Here is a 19,472-nt window from a genome sequence, read left to right on the forward strand (position 1 = left end):
TCCTCATACGTCTTGTAACGCAAATCCCATACCATTCTTGTAGCTTTTCTTTCTTTCTCCCCCCCATATTAAGCAGCTATGGAAAAACCACTATTCAAAATGAGACAGCTACATCTAGTCAGATCATTCTTTGACCCAAAAGCCTTTGCATTGTTAATTCAAATGTTAGTCCTACCACACCTGAATTACTGTAATGTCCTATTTCTTGGTATTGTCAATATCAGAAAAAAAATTGCAAATCATACAGAACACAGCTGCCAGACTAATATTCAAATTGAATAGTTACACTAGTGTTTCATCTTATCTTATCAAACTGCACTGGCTTGCCATATCAGAAAGAAACAGGTTCAAAGCTGCTTGTTTAGTTTTTCAAATCTTTCAGGGTTTCACATCTGAACTGCTGACTAGGGCTGCCTCACTATGGTGTCCTTTTACTAAGGTGCGCTGAAAAACGGCTTGCGGTAGTGTAGGCGTGGGTTTTGGGTGCTCACCGGTCAATTTTTCAGCACGCCTGTAAAAAAATGGACATGCAGCAAAATCAAAGTTGGCGCGCATCCATTTTGGGTCTGAGACCTTACTGCCAGCCATTGACCTAGTGGTAAAGTCTCACACAGTGACCGGGTGGTAATGACCTACATGCGTCAAATGCCACAGCACGCATCTGAAAATAAAAATTATTTTTCAGACGCACGTATCAGATGCACTCCAAAAGTGAAAATTACCATAAGAGTCACGCGGTAGCCAGGTGATAACTCCATTATGGCACATATAGACGCTTATGCGGCTTTGTAAAAGGTCCCCTATGTTTGTCCCAGTCTAACAGACTGAAAGAACAACTGATGATAGTGACACTGTTTCCAAAGGCAATTCAATATCAGATGATCTTTGGCTCTCTATTCCCTGGAGTTACAACATGGAACTCTTTACCTATTAACATCAGAACAGATACTAACTACCTTAGCTTCTAGAAGAAGCAGAACCCCCCCCCCCCCCCCCCCAGTGTGCTTCATAACAATCCAACACGACTTCTGCATCCTTGTATCATCTATTAGACTTTTCTCTAGTGTTGTTTGGTCTCATGCATCAAGAACAGTTTCTGCTTTTGTCACACCTAGAATGTGAACCACACTGAACCCTATTAGTGGTATACAAGAACTGATTCGATTTGATTTCTCATACGACCAGTCTCTGTATTTGATTTTCTATGCCGTTATGTACTTCCTAATCATAAGTTTGCAGTTTTAAAACATGAATGTTTAACCTGATTTGAGGATGATTTCCTATGCTTCTGCTGTCATACACAGTATATTCACTAATGTTTCACGTTACGTTAAATGCAGCATTTCAATTGTTCACACAGTTTTTTAAATGTTTGAGGTAATTGGATCAATGATTTCATCAGTTTGAAGAGTAGCAAACCCACACTGTTTACAGTCTGAATATCAGGCTCAAAATGTGCTACTCTGAGCATGCATGATTAATTTCAATACAAATTCTGATGGAACATTATGTTACTAGATTCAAAGGAATATGCTCACCATTAAATTCCTTGGGGAACATGGTTTCTGGAGAGCACTGGTGATGTTGAAGTCTCTGCTTGAATTTGTGAGCCATCATATTGACAGGAACATCAAAGCAGACATCTGACTGGATACCGAGTGATGTCACACAAGGACCCCAAAATAACTTTCAAAATGTTGCCTGCTCCTTGGTGGACAGATGCAAGGGTATGCCAGATCTCTTTGGAGCACTGGCTGAGAATATGTTGAGACCACCTTTGATGACAGTGGCTCCATATTTTATATGATGGGAAAGATGAATACTAGAGTTAAGCCAACATCAGCTTCCATACCTGCTGTAAAGGGGCCCATAGATACATTCGTGGTTGCTGACCCAGTGATTTCACCAAGTCAGAGCAGGCTCTTCATGTGATGGAGACTCTGAGCTCCGCCTAGTGTACTCCTGCTCTTCCTTTGTTTCTTCAGATTCTCCAACCTGCTGATATGAAGACAGTGGGAGCGACATGGGGGAGTGGCTTATTAAGAAGAAAGATGCCTAAAACTGTACTGGTTCCTTCAATAAAAACCTCCAATGTTACCTTAATTGGAGTGGAGTAGCTTAATAGTGTAGTAGGGTGAGAGCCAGGGGATCAGGGTTTGATTCCCACTGCAGCTGTGACCCTGCGCAAGTCATTAACTCCCTCTATTGCCCCAGGTACAAACTTAGATTGTGAGTCTACTGGGTACAGAAGTACTTGCACATATGTAAACCATTTTGGTTGTAACAGAAAGGCAGTATATCAAATGCATTGCCTTTACCTTCTTTTATACATGGAGGGTATAATTAAAATATGGAGTCTGTGCTTGCTGGCACTATTTCTGAGCTGTGCACATTTACTCAACAGATTGTCCCTAATCTGGAGAAGACTAATGGAAAGTTTCTTGTTTTAGATGTGTCTCCAGAAGATGGCGTCTATATAGTCATCTATTCAATCCTCTGGATATTAAAGATAGTTTCTTTTGTATCAGAAATTGGAAGTGGTTAAAAATTCTCTTCAGAATAAACATTTGCATGTATTGAACTTTGCCAAATCCAGGTTGCTTAGTAATGAAATCCTGTTGACGGAAGCCCAGTGCCTCTATAAGCCAGAAGAGATCTCAAGTTCTAATTTATTTTATATTTCTGAAAAATCTTGAATGAGGTAGACGGTGCATTAGAAGTGTTATCAGGAGATAAACTTTAACACCATTAGAACTTGTTACCCGCCTCAATCTCCCCAGTAAAATGCCACAGGAAATCTAGTGTTCACTGGATTGGTACTTGTGCTTTGAAATAGTTTCTCAGAGTCCAGACTGAGCTCATTGCAGAGAACAAACATACTTCCCCAATTGAGGCATATCAGCTTAGCCAGCAGCTTCCTATTTTCATGTGGAACGAATTGTTGCCTGAAATGTGAGAAAACATCAGAACACACAGAAACCACAGTTTGACGACCCCTGATGCAAGCATTTTATGTCGAAACACAGCCTTGTTGGGCCACTGTGAATGCCTTGAATTCATTTGTTGTTATAGTGAGACATGTGGAGGGGCATTTTCAACAGGTCATCCAAATCTGATTTTTGATATTCTGCAAAAAATGTAAAAAAAAAAAAAAAAATCCAGTGCCACACATGCTCATTTTTGAACCAGAAAAATCCAACCCTTTTGGTTCAAAAATCACCCTATTTTAGACAGTTTGTGCGCAGTTCATCTTTCTTTAAGGGCCATTTTCAAAGAAAAAACATCCAAGGGAAAAAATGCACAAAAACAAGCCATTGGGATGTTTGGGGACCAGCAGTCTTACTACATTGGCCACACAGACATCCCAGCAGAGCAGTGGGGCAGTAAAGGGGGCACTGCAGTGAATTTCACATAAAAGGTCCAAGGTACACATCTCACCATTACCTCATTTTTTTTCATTGAGTCAAAATTTTAGCATCAGTGCATATGCCGATGACCTTTTGCTGGTGTTCCAGACCGCTTTTACCTGAGTGTGATCTGGCCCCTTTACAAAGATGTTTCATCACTATATCTGGGTGGTCCTGAATGTGGTGGAAAACTAAGGCGCGCTGGATAATAGGTAGTCAAGATCGTCCTAGTACTTTGGTGAGCCTTTCTGATACTGCTGTACCTATCATGGATACTTAAAAAAATTTAGAAGTATTGGTTATAATTAATTGTTTGCTTTGTATTTTATTTTCTGATATTGCCCATATTTATGTCATTGGATGTAAATGTAAAATCTATAAAAAAAAAAAAAATAAATAAATAAATTTAGAAGTGTTAACTATCAGCTTACATTTACTGACCAGGTTACTATGTTGGTAAGGAGGGGCTACACTGTGCTCTGTAAATTGCATATGATCTGGGCTACGTTTGATGGTGTTACTTTAATACATGCACTATTTATGTCAATGTGCTCTTGGCAGGAGTAGAGAAGACCAGTTTTTAAAAAATTGCAGACAATGCAGAACACCGCAATTCATCTTATGCTTCATAAATATCCCTTTGACCATATTATGCCTCTCTATCAACATTTTTATTGGGTGCTAGCTCAATATCTGATCTTAACAGTTTGGCTCTGACTCACAGGGCTTGTTTCAAGAGGGTGCCTCCAACTCAGTCTCAATTGGTTATTCCCGTAGATCTTTGTGCTCAGATAGTAGATCTCAGTGGTGCCCTCTGTGGCTAGGGCCCACTTAGAGTCCACGAGAGCAGGTGTTTTTTTTCTTCAACTAGCACCTGTGTAATGGAATGTTTGCCACAAACATTGTGGGAGGAGGCATCTCTGCACTGATTTAAACATTTAAGTCCCATTACTTTACTTAATTATATGGCTCTTCTCCTTCCTGACAGGATTTATGCTACTTTAGTTCCCAGGTGCACCATTTCATAACGTGATATGATAAAATGTGCTATGGGTGTGTCCTGCTTTCCTGGAGTTCTTTTCTGTATTTTTATTAACTATGTTCTTCCAAAAAAAAGGTTTAGCAGTATATCAAACTGTAATAAGCTATAAACTGGGGACCAGATTATTGTCCCCTTGCACACCTCTACAAGATGACTCACTAACTGCACGCTTTTGCCCACAGTAGTTTTCTGCATTGGCCCCTGAATTAGTGGTGCACATTTGAGAGTTCAGTTTTCACTATTGTAGTAATACCAGTCGTCTAGATATCAACAGAGTTTGGATCTGTTTGGCACCGAGAAAAAGTTGCAAGATCTTCAAAAACATGCATCTATCATGTTACTTGACTCTGAAATGTAGGTTTCATGTGCAGGATAGGTTCCTTATAGCATTCATGCACATGCTGAACTTTACATCTTCAAATATTCATCCAAGTACATGATATCCACACTCTCAAATTTACATATCACCACTGTTTTGGAGGTCACATTCTAGCACAAATAGCTCTACAGAGGCTTTCAATAAGAATACAAAGACCAGAATACAAAGCAATTAAGGTAATGCGGGGTTTCAGTTAAAAGCAAAGAAAAAAAGAACAACTAAAAACAATTTGTTTATTTATTTTGTATTAAATCTTAATTATACAAAAAAGGTTTATCGTTTGAAGTGCAGTAACTATAAGTCACAGTATATATTAGATTTCTGTCACATCATTCCTTTAAAGCTCTTCCAGTTTACTAAATCTTTGTAATCTACTAAAGTTGCCCACAAGATAGTATGAAAAGCAAACATTTTAGGATGTTTAACATATATTGAAATATTTTATGTCCATAGCATTTGTATATGAAGTTAGCAACATTATATATGAAAATAAACAGCCAAAAACTGTATTTAAACTGGTACATTGTTTCAAGAAATGATATTTCCATAATTAATTTGCAAGGTTTACTGATAACATTTAATGTGTCTATAGCCATGAACAATGAAAAGGGGCAACTTATTATAGAATATCAAAAATACATTATGTATTGTAGGAGTCTTGGCTTTTCTTTGCTGGAACAATGTTATCCAGAAAATTCTAAGAGAAAATTTATGCTATTGGAATATCCAGATGAAAGCATCATTGCCCCATCTTCGTTTTGCCACTGCTTCAATCCTTTTTCACACGACCTTTGAAGTGATCCATGAAATGGAATGCACCGAAGTAATCTCCAAGAAGCACTCCTAGTTTCACTGACATTAGACTGTGGAAAAACAAGAACAGAGTTAAGACAGATTTTCACCATCTTGGCTTAAAGATCAGAACTCTGTACTGAGAATACTTGCGACTCAGTATAGCTGTTATAATTATGGCTTCGGATTTCAGTTTTTAACCAACATAAATAAAACAACCCTAATACTAAAAATTAGGGGGCCCTTTCACAAAGGTATGGGGGAAAAAAAGTGGCCTTAGCATACCCTTGTTCCACATGCTAAAGTCACTTTCTACCGAAGCAGTAAAACGGTCGATTTTTCATTTTTTAAATTAATGGCCATATGCTAATGTTTAATGTTCCAAAATGGAGAACTGTTGCCACTTCAAATTACAGCAAACACCTAACTGATCTAACAGTGGAATAATACACTTCTTCCCATAAGTAAATCAACATTCAGTCCATGTAATCTATTAGATTTCTCTTTATTGGAGGAAAATGCCTCAGTTTTAGCTAGAATTGCACGTCTTTGATTTAGTAACTTAATAGTAGTATTTAAATTGTCATCTAAGAATTTAAGCTAGCAGATTTCGGTGCTACAAATGGGATTATCATTTGTGCTCATTCATAGATATGATCCATACCTTACTAGGGTTTATTTATATAAATTTCTTAGGAAATTGCATTTACAAAAATATTTTGGAAATTTGAGGACAACAACAGTGAGGCCAATCATTATGAGTATTTTGTTTATTTAAATCATCATCTACTTGGTGTCTGCCAGGACCAGTAGATTCAGTGCTTGATATGTTTCAACAATTAGTACCAATTAGGTTAGAAAATAATAGGGGTTTTGAAGGCAGAAACCCCTATTTATTTCACTTTGTACTAAATCTCAGCATTGAGCCTTAAAGGATTTACAGGAAGAGGAGTCAATAGTTATGAAAGCAGATAAGCGAGGAAGGGTAGTAGCAGTACAAGATAGGGATAAATATACAAGTGAGGCTATGAGGCAACTATCTGATGAACAATTTTATCAAGTTACCTGAGAATCCAACTATTAGTTTCCAACAATTAATCTTTGATATTTTAATCAGAGGCTAACAAAATCATGGAATATCATCCAGTAAGGAATATAAATATATTTTAGGCAACATCCAGTTTACACCTATATTTTATTCCAAAAATTCATAAATCTTTAGTGGATCCACCAGGGAGAAGCTATTGTATCCAGAAAAAATTCTTTGTTTGAACTATTCTCAGTACTTAGACTTCTACCTTCAGCCCTTGGTCACACGAACAGTATCTTATGTTACAGGTTCAGCTCATTTAATACAATATTTGGACCAGTTAAGTTTACCAAATGAGCAACCTATGATTCTTATTACTCTAAATGTTAATGCCCTCTATACAAATGTTCCACAACAGGGAGCATTAGATCTTTTAGAAATATGTTTACAACAGTTGGAATTATCTTTAGAGCAGGTGAGGTTCTTGAGTAGATTATCAGATTTGGTTATTAAAAGGAATTTTTTTGTTTAGTAACAAATGTTTTCTACAGGTAAAGGGAGTAGTGATGGGAGCAAAAGTAGCCCCCACTATAGCTTGCTTGTACATGGCAAATTTTGAAGAAACATTTGTATATCACTAATTAAGTGGATATCACATGAAAACAGAGATGAGTTTTCCTCATATGGTTAGGAGATATGGCCTTGCTGTTTCTGAATTATTTAAAATGATTGTGATCCCAATATATCTTTCAATTCTCATATTGACCACCATGAGGTGGTCTTTTTGGATATACATATTCAATATGCACAGGGGACTTTTATATCTTCAGTATAACAGAAACCTATGGACTGCAACAGTATTCTTCATGATCAAAGTTATCATCCAAAAAAATTATGAGATAGCATACCAGTTGTCCAATTTTTGCATTTGAAGAGATCGTGTACTAATTTGGAAACACTTAACCACATAGTCTACACAAATGCAGTATAGACAAACAGAGATAGCCAATAAAATGTTCTCCAATAGGCTTTTAAGAGGGCTTCTAATGTGCACAGATGCTGGCGTTGAATAAGCCTCAGAGAAAATACACAGAAAATTACTTCTGTGTTACCTTATTCTCAGCAAGCAAATTATATTAGGAAAGCGATTTTTAAATATTGGTCTATCTTGAGGTTACACCCACAATTTAGGGGAGATATCACTCCACAGGGATTTTGAAGTGGAGCATCAAGAACTCCTCAAAGGACATTAAGCGAAATCGATGTATATATTGTCAGTAAGCTATTACTATGTCAAAAGTTATAGATCCTACAAATGAGAAAGTTATTTGAGTTGCGTTCGTATATGGATTGCAACTTCCAAAAAGCGGTGTATGCCATAAAATGCCCTTGTCAGCTATGGTATATAGAACAAACAAAGTGGAAGATTAAAGCAACGCATAGCGGAACATTTGAGTAATCTCTGTTTAAACCACTGAGAAACTCCATTAGTGCAACACTGGCAGCAAGCTAATCAAGTTAATGATTTGCGATTTTACTCCAAGTGAGTTTGAAATGAAGAGGAGATGTGCCGGTTAATTTTGGCTCAAAAAGAGCAGTGGTTTGTTTATATGTGGATCACAGTATATCCCAATGGACTCAATAAGTAGAACGGCTGAGCACATAAAGAGGTGCAGACAATTGTCATCAATTATGTCAGCTTGAGTAGTTTAAAAGGAGTATGCACATAGCGTATGTGTCAACATTTTTTGGAATATAAATCGATGGAGTACTTAGTATTGTGGAAAGCCCTCTCTAGCCCCGCTAATTCACCAGGTTTGAGAATTAACATGTTTAGGTAATAGAAGTAAGAATTTGGATGTAAAGCCACTGTCAGAACAATCATTAAAAATGATTTTTTTATCCATTGTAGTCTGTCTCCTGATGATGCTAGAAAGTGAAACATGGCCTCATGTCAAGCAAAACTTTGAACATTTGGAAAATCATATTTGGATGGATAGAGTGTGGGTTTGAATTCTGTCAAAGAGTTTGAAAGATGATATGGAGAACAGCACCCTGACAGACCACTGACAAAGATAAGTGATCACTTCTTATTCACATGGACGGTTATCATCAATAGTCCCAGTACTATGATGGCATTATCGTAACTTTATCCCTTGGCAGGAGAAAGATACTGACACTGAGCACCTTTCCCATCATGAGATAAATATATGATAAAATACAATACAAAAATAATATTTTTATAGAATAATGGTCTTTATTTAAATAGAGGTGATTATCTGACATAACCGGGACCGGCCCATTGACTGATAAGTGAAAAGATAATAAAGTAAACAATGGTAACCCCTCAAACAATGCATAAACAAAGCTGTAAAAGCAGGGTCCCTGGTCACAATGGTGCTGTTTTGCTGTAAAAGCAGGGTCCCAGGTCTGAAAAACTTGTCTCGGGTATAGAACTTCCCTTTGTGCTTCGCCAGAAAATGGAAAGAGACAATGTCATTGGGGGGTCTGCTGGATATGACAGATGGTCAGATTAGCAAAGGTCGGATAACTGAGATTGTACTTTATAGTGTTCCTCTTAGAACGTACACATGCTCTAATATCCAGGCAGTATAACCTTGCACACAGTTTGTAGTAAAGAATTCAGAAGGTTGTCTCCCTGGGGCAAGTGTGTTCGCGAGGGACATAGAACCATACATATGCAGGACATGGAGTTAAGAGTTTTTTTTAAAGATGCATCTTCATGATTTACATTCTTGTCTTTTTTTTGTGGTAACGGGGCATCCCAACTAACTCAAAATTCAGCTGCTAGAGTTATCTTTTGTTAATCCCTTAGCAACCATGTGATTCACTTATTGGGGGAGTTGCATTGGTTGCTGGTACAGGCCAGGGTTCGTTTCAAGGTCATATATCTTGTTTTTAAAATTCTGGAAGGTAACTGTCCAGAGAATGTCATCTATTCAATATTTCACCTTCTACTGTGATCACAAGGAGTTGTAACCAACTGCTTCTAGTTGTTCCAATGATCAGATCTGTTAGATTCAAGGCTTTATTTTCTCTTTCGTGTTTTTGGCAGTTCTTTTATGGAACAACCTTTCTTTATAAATATGTTTGCTGAAATATTATTATACTTTTCATAAACTTTAAAAAACTTATTTTGATTTTTTTACACAATTTTTAGATTACTTAAGTAATATAGCTTGTTTTAGATTATTTCTATTTTTACATTTTTTTTTTAATTTCCTGTTATCAGCTTCTTTATCTGTATCTTGCCTTTAATATGAAATTGAGGGAGCTGGTGGGTGATAAGTCTGCTATATAACAATCTTCATTTGAGCTTGATGAAAGAGTTCATGTAGTAAGGATCTTCCTTGAACAGTGACTGGCAACACAAATCCCAATGGGTGAATATAACCTGCTCACTGTAGACAAGATGCCTTGTTGGGTGTACGGTTTCTCTTGAGTGGGGGCCTGGAAACTGAAAGTGTCCCTCTTCAGGACCCAACTTAAGCTGAGGCTGCATGTAGTGGAGGTGTGTCAATGTTCCAGTTTAGGTTCTTCAAATTTTTAGCATGGTCTTCTGAGGGGGGTGCTGTTATCAGCGATCTTGTGGAGCCTCGAAGTTTGTCTCCACTAACATCTGTGCTCTTTTCAACAGATTGATGGCTTCTGTTTTGGTGTGCAGAGACTTCAATCCACAAAATGCTTGACATCATACTGGAACAAACCGAAGGTCGATCAAGCCCAGTATCCTATTTCCAACAGTGGTCAATCCAATTCAAACAGACTGGCAAGATCCCAAGTAAAACAGATTATATGCTGCTTATCCTAGAAATACCAAACAAAAAATACACAAATTATACGAATACAAAGACGATGCCAGTGGAGGCTAGATGATTATTGAGTAGTGAGATGGAGTCTCATATGTTCGACACGAGAATGTTTTTTCACTCAATAGGTGATATCTTACTCGTGTTCATCATTTAATCATAGACTCTACCTCCACCATCCCATTTACATCTTTAATTCATAGCTGCTGATCAATATAACGCTCTAAACATTATCAAAAAACCACATCACTTATCTTAGGCTAATTGGGGGTCTAAGAGTGCACCAATTAGCCTAAGATAAGTGGTGTGGTTTTCTTTTATAATGTTTAGAGCGTTATATTGATCAGCAGCTAAGAATTAAAGATGTAAATGGGATGGTGGAGGTAGAGTCTATGATTAAATGATGAACACGAGTAAGATATCACCTATTGAGTGAAAAAACATTCTCGTGTCGAACATATGAGACTCCATCTCACTACTCAATAATCATCTAGCCTCCACGGGCATCGTCTTTGTATTCGTATAGTTTGTGTATTTTTTGTTTGGAATTTTTGACACTCGACAGAGTGAAGGTCCACATTTGCTTGGTAGTATCCTAGAAATAAGCAGTGGGTTTGTGGGAGGAGAATTATATTATTTAGCCTATAATGGGAGGCAATATGGGGTGGCTCCCATTATAGGGTGATGGGGCTCCCATTTCAATCCTTTAAAAGAAGGGTGGGCAACCACAGTCTGAGGGCCATAACCCAGTTGGGCTTTTAAGATTTCCACAATGAATACACATGAGGTCTATTTGCATATAATGGAAGCAGTACATGCAAATCAATTTTACACATATTCATTATGGAAATCCTGAAAATCCAACTGGGTCATGGCCCTTGAGGACTGTGGTTAAAACAGGGGTGAGAAAAGTGCTTTAAGATTCAGAAGGTAGGTTTGTATTAGTGGTGGAAAGTTAAGGGCAGCATTAGCACCTGTATGCACCCAATGTATACAGCTTTAAGCTCTTCTCTTAAATGATGAAACTGGTAATGCACTATCAAATGATACTAGTGGGGGGATCCTAATACCACTGCGAATGCAAAGATCGATTGTAATCCTAGCATATAGGAAAGGTAGTGAGGAAAAAGAGGAGTCATCTCTGATGAAAGAGATTTGTTAGGTTCTTGGTCTAATTTTTAATTCAAATCCACATAAGATTTATGCAAGATTAGACCATCTATTGGTAGCTTGTATGCTTGAAACAGGTGACCTGGAAACTCTGGCAGTATTTGACCATACTCTAGAAACTGCTGATATAGTGGTTATGCAAGAGAGACTGTAGAGGTTAAATCCCTTACAGAAGGCTTTTCAGGAACTCAGAATGAAAGTCTGGTCGGAGTATGAATGGGAGAATAAAACATAGGGGCCCTTTTATTAAGCTGCGTAAGTTAAGTGCGGCCAACCTGCACAAAAATGGAGTTACTGTCTGGCTACCGCATGGCTCTTGTGGTAATTTCATTTTTGGCACATATCGAATACGTATGCCCAAAAAATAATTTTTATTTTCGGATGCGCGTATTGGACGCATGCCCAAGTGGCATTTGATGTGCGTAAGTCATTACTGTCTGGTTACCACATGAGACTTTACTGCTAGGTCAATGGCCGGCAGTAAGGTCTCAGACCCAAAATGGACGGACGGCAATTTTCATTTTGCCGCACGCCCATTGTCGGCAAAATTTAAAAAGGCATTTTTTACAGGTGTGCTGAAAAATAATTCTGCACGCACCCAACACACACGTCTACACTACTGAGGCCATTTTTCAGCGCACCTTAGTAAAAGGACCCCAGTAAATGATGCAGATAGAAATCACCATGGTTTATCCAATCTGCCAATCTGTGCAGGTTACCCCTGATTGCTCTCTTTTTTTTTCTTTTGTGTGAATCATTTATAGATTTACTATACTTACTAGAAATAATTTATACTTTTATTCCATCCTCTTCCTCTTCCCATATAAGAATTCTCTGTATATATCCTAATGTTGCTTTTTGGTTCCCCCCACTTCCAGCTTCATTTCATGTCCTCTAGTTTTAATGTCTATTTTTGGAAAAAAAGATTTGTTTGTTCATTTGAACACCCCTCCAGTTCTCAGTTCACTGCTCTAGCCATTAGGCTGAGAACCGGAGGGCCCAGTTCAAATTCCACAGCAGCTCCTTGTGGCCTTCGGAAAACCACTTAACCCTCCATTGCCTTGGGATGGCCAGGTGAGGTACTGGCAACCTCGTCCCACTTAAGCAGTTTATGCCTTGATGAGTGTGCATGGGGGGTGGGGGAGGGGGAGGGAAGAGGAGGAAGGGAAGGAGTCTATCATATGTCCCCTAGCTCTTTTCTCCTTCAGGGTATACATATTATAGTTTCAAATTTCTTCTGATACATCTTCTGGTGGAGACCCCATACCATTTTGGTCACTTTCCTTTGAACCACTTTCAAGTCCTGTGTCACTGGCAAGATACAGACTCCAAAACTGAACATAGTCCTCCAAGTGCAGCCTCAACAAAGACTTGTACAGCAGCATTATCACCTCTTTCTTTCTGCTGGTTATATCTCTCTATGGAGTCTAGCATCCTTCTGGTCTTGGGCACCGCTTTATCACACTGAGGATTTCAAGGTGGTGAAACAGACAATCACCCAAAGGTCTTTCTTTTGTATTTCTGCACCCCAAATACATCACTACACTTCTTCACATTTAAGCTTAACTGTCAAACATTTGCCCATGCTTCTATTTTTTGTAGTTCAATTTTCATGCTTTCCACTCCTTCCAAGGTGTCCACCCTATTGTTAATGTTTGTTAACTAATCAGCAATATCATTCCTTTTAACTATACAGCAATATTCTTTTAACTATTCAGCAATATCATTCACAAAAAAAAAATACTGAACAGAATTGGACCCAAGATGGATCCCTGAGGCACGCCACTAGTCACCTTTGTTTCTTCAGAGCAAATTCATTTACCACCACCCTATGTTGACCTGTTAAGTCAACCAACTTCAGATACAATTAACTACTTTTGATCCCATCCTCAAGCTAGTTGATTAAAGAATCTCCTATGAGGAACAGTATCTAAGCAGACCATATTCAGCACATATCTTTGATCCAGTTCTTTTGTACCTCAGTCAGGAAATTTTTTTTGGCATGACCTCTCTTTGGTGAAGCCATATTGCCTCAGATCTTGCATCCAGCTGGACTATACAAAGTACACTTTAAAAAGTCTGGGAAAATGTAACACTTCAACCATCTAAACATTATTCTGTTTTAAAGACCTCCAGGAAACTGGCAAGAATATCAACAAAATCTTATGGACTTCATCTCAAATGCTTGCGTATCTAATTCTAATCTGCTCATACTAGGAGACATAAATTTGCATCTAGAAGACTACAATGCAAAGAACACACAAGAATGCAAAGATTTTTTCCAACTTTGGGACTTCAATTGGATAAATACTCAAACAACTCATATCAAAGGTCATGCGCTTGACCTCATCACACACAAATTCTCTTCTGATCAAATCCTTACAATAACAGATAAATTGGACACAAGTACCTTGGTCAGACCATTTCAAACTAAAGATATCCATGCAATGGAGGATAAAAAATTTAATCCAGAAACAAGAACGAAAACATTTCACCACAAGAGGTCATATCGATCCGGCATTATTCTGGCAACAGTTTTACATGAATGAATGGTCAGTACAAATAGATTCCAATCAATACCTTTTAAATTGGGACATGAGATGCAAGAACATACTTGATACAATAGCACCAATACAAACAAGAACATCGCGAAGCAATAATTAACTCCCTTGGTTTAACGACGATCTGAAAAAACTAAAAACCCAAACAAGGAGACTTGAACGTGTATGGAATAAAAAGAAAGACAAACAAACATTCACCGCATGGAAACTAATGTTAAGAAAATATAAATATACAATCAGACAATCTAAAAGGTCATACTACAATTCCAAAATAGAGCAAAACTATAAAGACTTACACAAATTATTCCAATTTGTACATAATCTTCTAGACACCACACCAGCCCAGTCACCTTAACTAATATGGATACCCCATCAGCAGATGATCTAGCTACTTACTTTAATGAGAAAATAATCAAACTAAGATCCACCTTACCAATTAACTCCACCATGTAAAATTCATCAACTGCTTAGCCAGCAGACCGAATATGGACAAATTTTTATTTACTAACGGAAGATACTGTCGGCCAAGTGATTAACAAATTCACCAAATCCCACTGTAAACTGGATGCATGCCCCAGCTACCTAATAAAATCTGCCCCCCCAGCGTTTCATAGCAGATCTCACCTCCTACCTAAATCACATGCGTCAACATGGATCCTTTCCTACGGATAAAGGCAATATCCTACTCACACCAATTCCCAAAGACCAGAAGAAAAAACTAAATGATATAACTAACTATCGTCCAGTGGCATCCATCCCTCTGGTAATTAAATTAATGGAAAGTCTGGTAACTAAACAACTTACCAACTACTTGAGCAATTTCTCAGTATTACACGCATCCCAATCTGGATTCCGTGCTAATCACAGCACCAAAACAGTTCTTATAACACTCATGGCCAAATTCAAACAAATTATTGCAACAGGTAATAATGTTCTTCATTTACAATTCGACATGTCCAGCGCGTTTGACATGGTTAACCATGGCATTCTATTAAACATTCTAGAATAGTTTGGTATTGGAGGAAATGTACTGAATTGGTTTCATAGTTTCCTAATGGCAAGAACATACCGGGTAATATCTAAATCGATCATATCATCGCTATGGATACCTGAATGTGGTGTGCCTCAAGGATCTCCGCTTTCACCGATTCTCTTTAACCTAATAGTGTTACCATTGGCCAAAGCACTATCCAACCAAGACCTAAACCCATATATTTATGCTGATGATGTGACGATATATATTTCGTTCAAAAACGATCAGATATTGCAGATAAAATTAATTGCAGCTTCCAAATTATGAACTCATGGGCGGATGCATTCCAACTAAAGCTTAATGCAGAAAAGACACAATGCCTTATACTATCATCGCAATACAATAAAATCAGCTATACCAACATAAATACATCAAACCACACTCTTCCTGTTGCGGACACCCTGAAACTCCTAGGCATAACAATTGATCGAAATCTTAATCTAGATAGCCATGTGAAAAATGTTATAAAGAAAATGTTCTATGCAATGTGGAGGCTTAGAAGAATAAAACCTTTCTTCCAAAGGGAGACATTCCGCAAATTAGTGCAATCATTGGTATTGAGCCATTTGGACTATTGTAATTCCTTATATGCGGAATGCAAAGCACAAACCATTAAGAAACTCCAGACTGCCCAGAACACCGTAGCCAGATTGATATTCAGAAAGGCGAAATATGAAAGTGCCAGACCCCTTAGAGAGAAGTTGCATTGGATCCCACTGAAGGATAGGATTGCATTCAAAATTTGCACCTTGGATCATAAAATTATTTATGGAGATGCCCCATCTTACATGTCAGACCTAATAGACTTACCTGAGAGAAACAACAAAAGTTCATCACGTACTTTCTTAAGCCTCCATTATCCCAACTGCAGAGGACTTAAATACAAATCTATACATACATCTAGCTTCTCATACATCTGCACACAACTATGGAATGAATTACCGATCGCCATAGAAACAACACATGACTTGACAACCTTCCGAAAATGACTGAAGACTTACTTGTTCAAAAAGACGTACAAAAATGATCTCCCATAACGATCTGACTCCTAAATTACACCAGATACAACTATTATGGAACTCTTCTAACTTGTTTATTTTAATTACATCCTCATCACTGAATATTATATCTTGTCCTGATATCATTATGCTATGTTTTACCTATTTATACACTTCTAATCCTACACGATATTCTTATGCATCTTATTTGTAACGATTCTAAAATTCTTATTCCGTTAATATGATTGCCATGATATTCTTATGCACCTTATCTGTATCTATATTCTGAAAATTCTTATTCCATTAATGTGAGTGTTGTTGTAACATATTGTAAGTCACATTGAGCCTGCAAATAGGTGGGAAAATGTGGGATACAAATGCAGCAAATAAATAAATAAAATAAATAAAGCAACAAAAGCAAGAGGACGTCTTGGAAGGGAAAGCCGAAGAGATAGATCATCATAGACTGCAAACGTTCAAATGGCAAAAACCTGGACTCATATGTACTTACTTCTTGAAAGCGAATACAAAATACAGGCTACGGGGCATCACCAAAAACACCTGTTCTTTAAGAATAGCATCCATGATCTTCTTGGCTGCATAATCGCTCTTCAAAATAGGCATAAGATTTGGCCACCTAAAGAATGAAAACACAAATTGCTAAAAACCACAAATGCTTAAATGTTGATATTCTGTAATTCAAAGATTTACTGTATCAACACAAAAGAGGCAGGTGACATTCACAGCCTGAGTGCTGCCACTACCTTTAGTTCATGTGTTGCTACTGCCATTCTGCTTTTAATTCATATGCCTCTCATCTCCCTGTACATTCTCTCTTCCCTTCTGCCCTCTCCCTCATAGTCCAGCATCCTCCCTCTCTTCCCTCACTCCCATTGTCCAGCATCTTTCCATCACTCCCTTCTGCTCCTGGATCTAACATCTCCCTCTCCACCTCCTGTGTATGTATCCCTCACTCTCATCCCTTGTCCAATCTCTCTCTCTCCTCCTCCCTTGTGCCCCTGGTCCAACATCTCTCCTTTCCTCACCTACACCATCATGCGTAATATTCCTCCCTCTCTCTACCACTGCATCCCTATGCCCAACATGTTTTTAGTTATAGAATTTTTTGTCATTTTCATTTCTTGCAGCTGTAAGCAATTTCTTTTGTGTTTGCATGACCTAGTTTTTTTTTGGTGTGTATCTAATGGTTTTGTAAACCTAAAAGAAAATCTAACATTAAATTATAAAATAAAGAGGCTGGAGAAAACCTGTTACTTACCTGCAGCAAGTGTTCTCCGAGGACAGCAGGCATATATTCTCACATGCGGGTGATGTCATCCGCGGAGCCCAGTGCAGACACTACCGAGTACAATGTCGCTTTAAATCTTTGAGACAGTGGGTGCCTTCCCACCCAACACTCAAGTGTGGGACCAGCAGTACAGTACTAAAGCTAAGTTGGCAACTCCAAGGGGAGGCAGGAGGGATGTCAGAATATATGCTTGCTGTCCTCGGAGAACACTTGCTACAGGTTAATAATTCAGCTTTCTTTGAGGACAAGCAGGCATAATATTCTCGCATGAGGGACTCAGTGGCTACCAGGCTCATAATATAAATCAGTTTCTGCAAATAAAGAGATTCTGAGCCTGGTGGAAAAAATGTACCAGAGGGTAGCATTAGCTTTTAAGTAGTAAAAAGATTCTGCAGAACTGTTTGTCCAAACTGGCTATCCCGCAAAGAATGCTGCTCCAGGTATGGACAGAAGACCATGTAGCCACCTTGCAGAGCAGAAATGGGCTACTGAATCTGCCATGGCTCTCACATTGTGAACGATGACCCGGCCAGGAAGGGCCAGCCGAGCCTGAGCATATACATATAGGAGATACAGTCAGTAAGCCAAGTTGAGTTGGTATGTTTACTATCCCCAGTCTGTTAGGGTCGAAGGACAAAAAGCTGGGAGGATCTCCAATGAAGTTTTATACACTCTAGATAGTTTGCTAGAGCATGCTTGTAGTCCACGGTACACAGTGCTGCCTCTCCAGGATTACAGTGTAGTTTAGGGGAGACGACAAGTAGTGCAACTGACTCATTGAGATGGAACTCCAATACAACTTTAGGAAAGAATTTGGGGTGGGTTCGGAGTACAACCTTGTTGTGGTAGAACCTGGTATAAGGACATTGTACCACAAGGGCTTGAATCTCACTGACTCTTCTGGCAGAAGTAAGAGCTATTAAGAACACTACCTTATATGTGAGAAATTTAGAGAAGAACAAGAATGAAACAGTTCAAATGGAGGTTTCACAAGAGCTGTTAGGATGATATTCAGATCGCACGCCACTGAAGGCAGTTGTATAGGAGGTTTGGTATGAAAAACATTCATGAATCTAACTAACTATTAAGGGATGAACTGAAACTGGTTTATTTTCAACTTTAGAATGAAAAGCACAGATAGCGATTTTCATTATAAAATTTCATTCACGGATAGCTAGTTTTGAGACCAGAATCCAAGATGTGGAGGAGGTACTCCACAAGGGTAGAGAGCTTGTAGTAGGCTTGAGTGCTCTGGCTGCACACCAGAGAGAAAATGTTTTCCACTTTAAAGCAGCAACATTTGCGTGTAGGTGGTTTCCTAGTGGCCAAGAATATTCTAGAAACTGCATCAGGAATGTTTAAGGAATGTAATCTATGTAATCATGAACCAAATTACCAGGGCTAGAAAGTGAGGGTCTAGATGAAGGAGGGACCCTTCGTTTTATGCTATTAGAGTTGGAAAAGGATCCAAAACTTCAATGGTTCCTTGGATGATAATTCTAGAAGACAGAACCAAATTTGATGTGGCCAGTTGGGAGCTATTAGAATCATGGTCCCCTGGACTCAATGCAGTTTGAGAAGAGTTTTCCCTATGAGAGGTAGTGGGGAAAAAAGCATATGGGTGGCCTGTTCCCCAGTAAAACTAAGTAGGTTTCTGGAGCTCTATGGTTGGGATCATACAGATGGGAACAAAAGTGGGGAAGCTGGTTGTTCTAAGGAGAAACAAAGAGGTCTACTGCTGGGGTCCCCCACTGCTGGAATACTCCATGAACCACAGAGGTGTTGAGGGGCCATTTGGGAGGTTGAAGGACCTTTCTCAGGTTGTCTGCTATTGCATTCTGTTTGCCAGCTAAGTAAACAGCTCTGATGAAGATGTTTCAAGAAGCTGCCCAAGTCCATATCTGGATTACTTTGTGACAAA

At 38.5% G+C, this 19,472-nt stretch overlaps 1 protein-coding gene across 2 annotated transcripts in view; it reads right to left on the reverse strand.

The window, feature by feature from the left end:
• Positions 1–5,047: 5,047 nt before the first annotated feature.
• Positions 5,048–19,472, reverse strand: part of SDR16C5 (short chain dehydrogenase/reductase family 16C member 5) — a 104,494-nt gene continuing 90,069 nt past the window's right edge. For both annotated transcript variants that reach the window (XM_030214642.1, XM_030214631.1), the window contains 2 exons: positions 16,754–16,879; positions 5,048–5,691 (listed from right to left, as the gene is read on the reverse strand). In XM_030214642.1, the coding sequence (XP_030070502.1) occupies positions 5,598–5,691; positions 16,754–16,879 (220 nt within the window). In that variant the 3' untranslated portion in view covers positions 5,048–5,597. The remainder of the gene's footprint in view (positions 5,692–16,753; positions 16,880–19,472) is intronic.

Source organism: Microcaecilia unicolor, chromosome 1 (genome assembly GCF_901765095.1).
Source record: "Microcaecilia unicolor chromosome 1, aMicUni1.1, whole genome shotgun sequence".
Taxonomy (NCBI): Eukaryota; Metazoa; Chordata; class Amphibia; order Gymnophiona; family Siphonopidae; genus Microcaecilia; species Microcaecilia unicolor.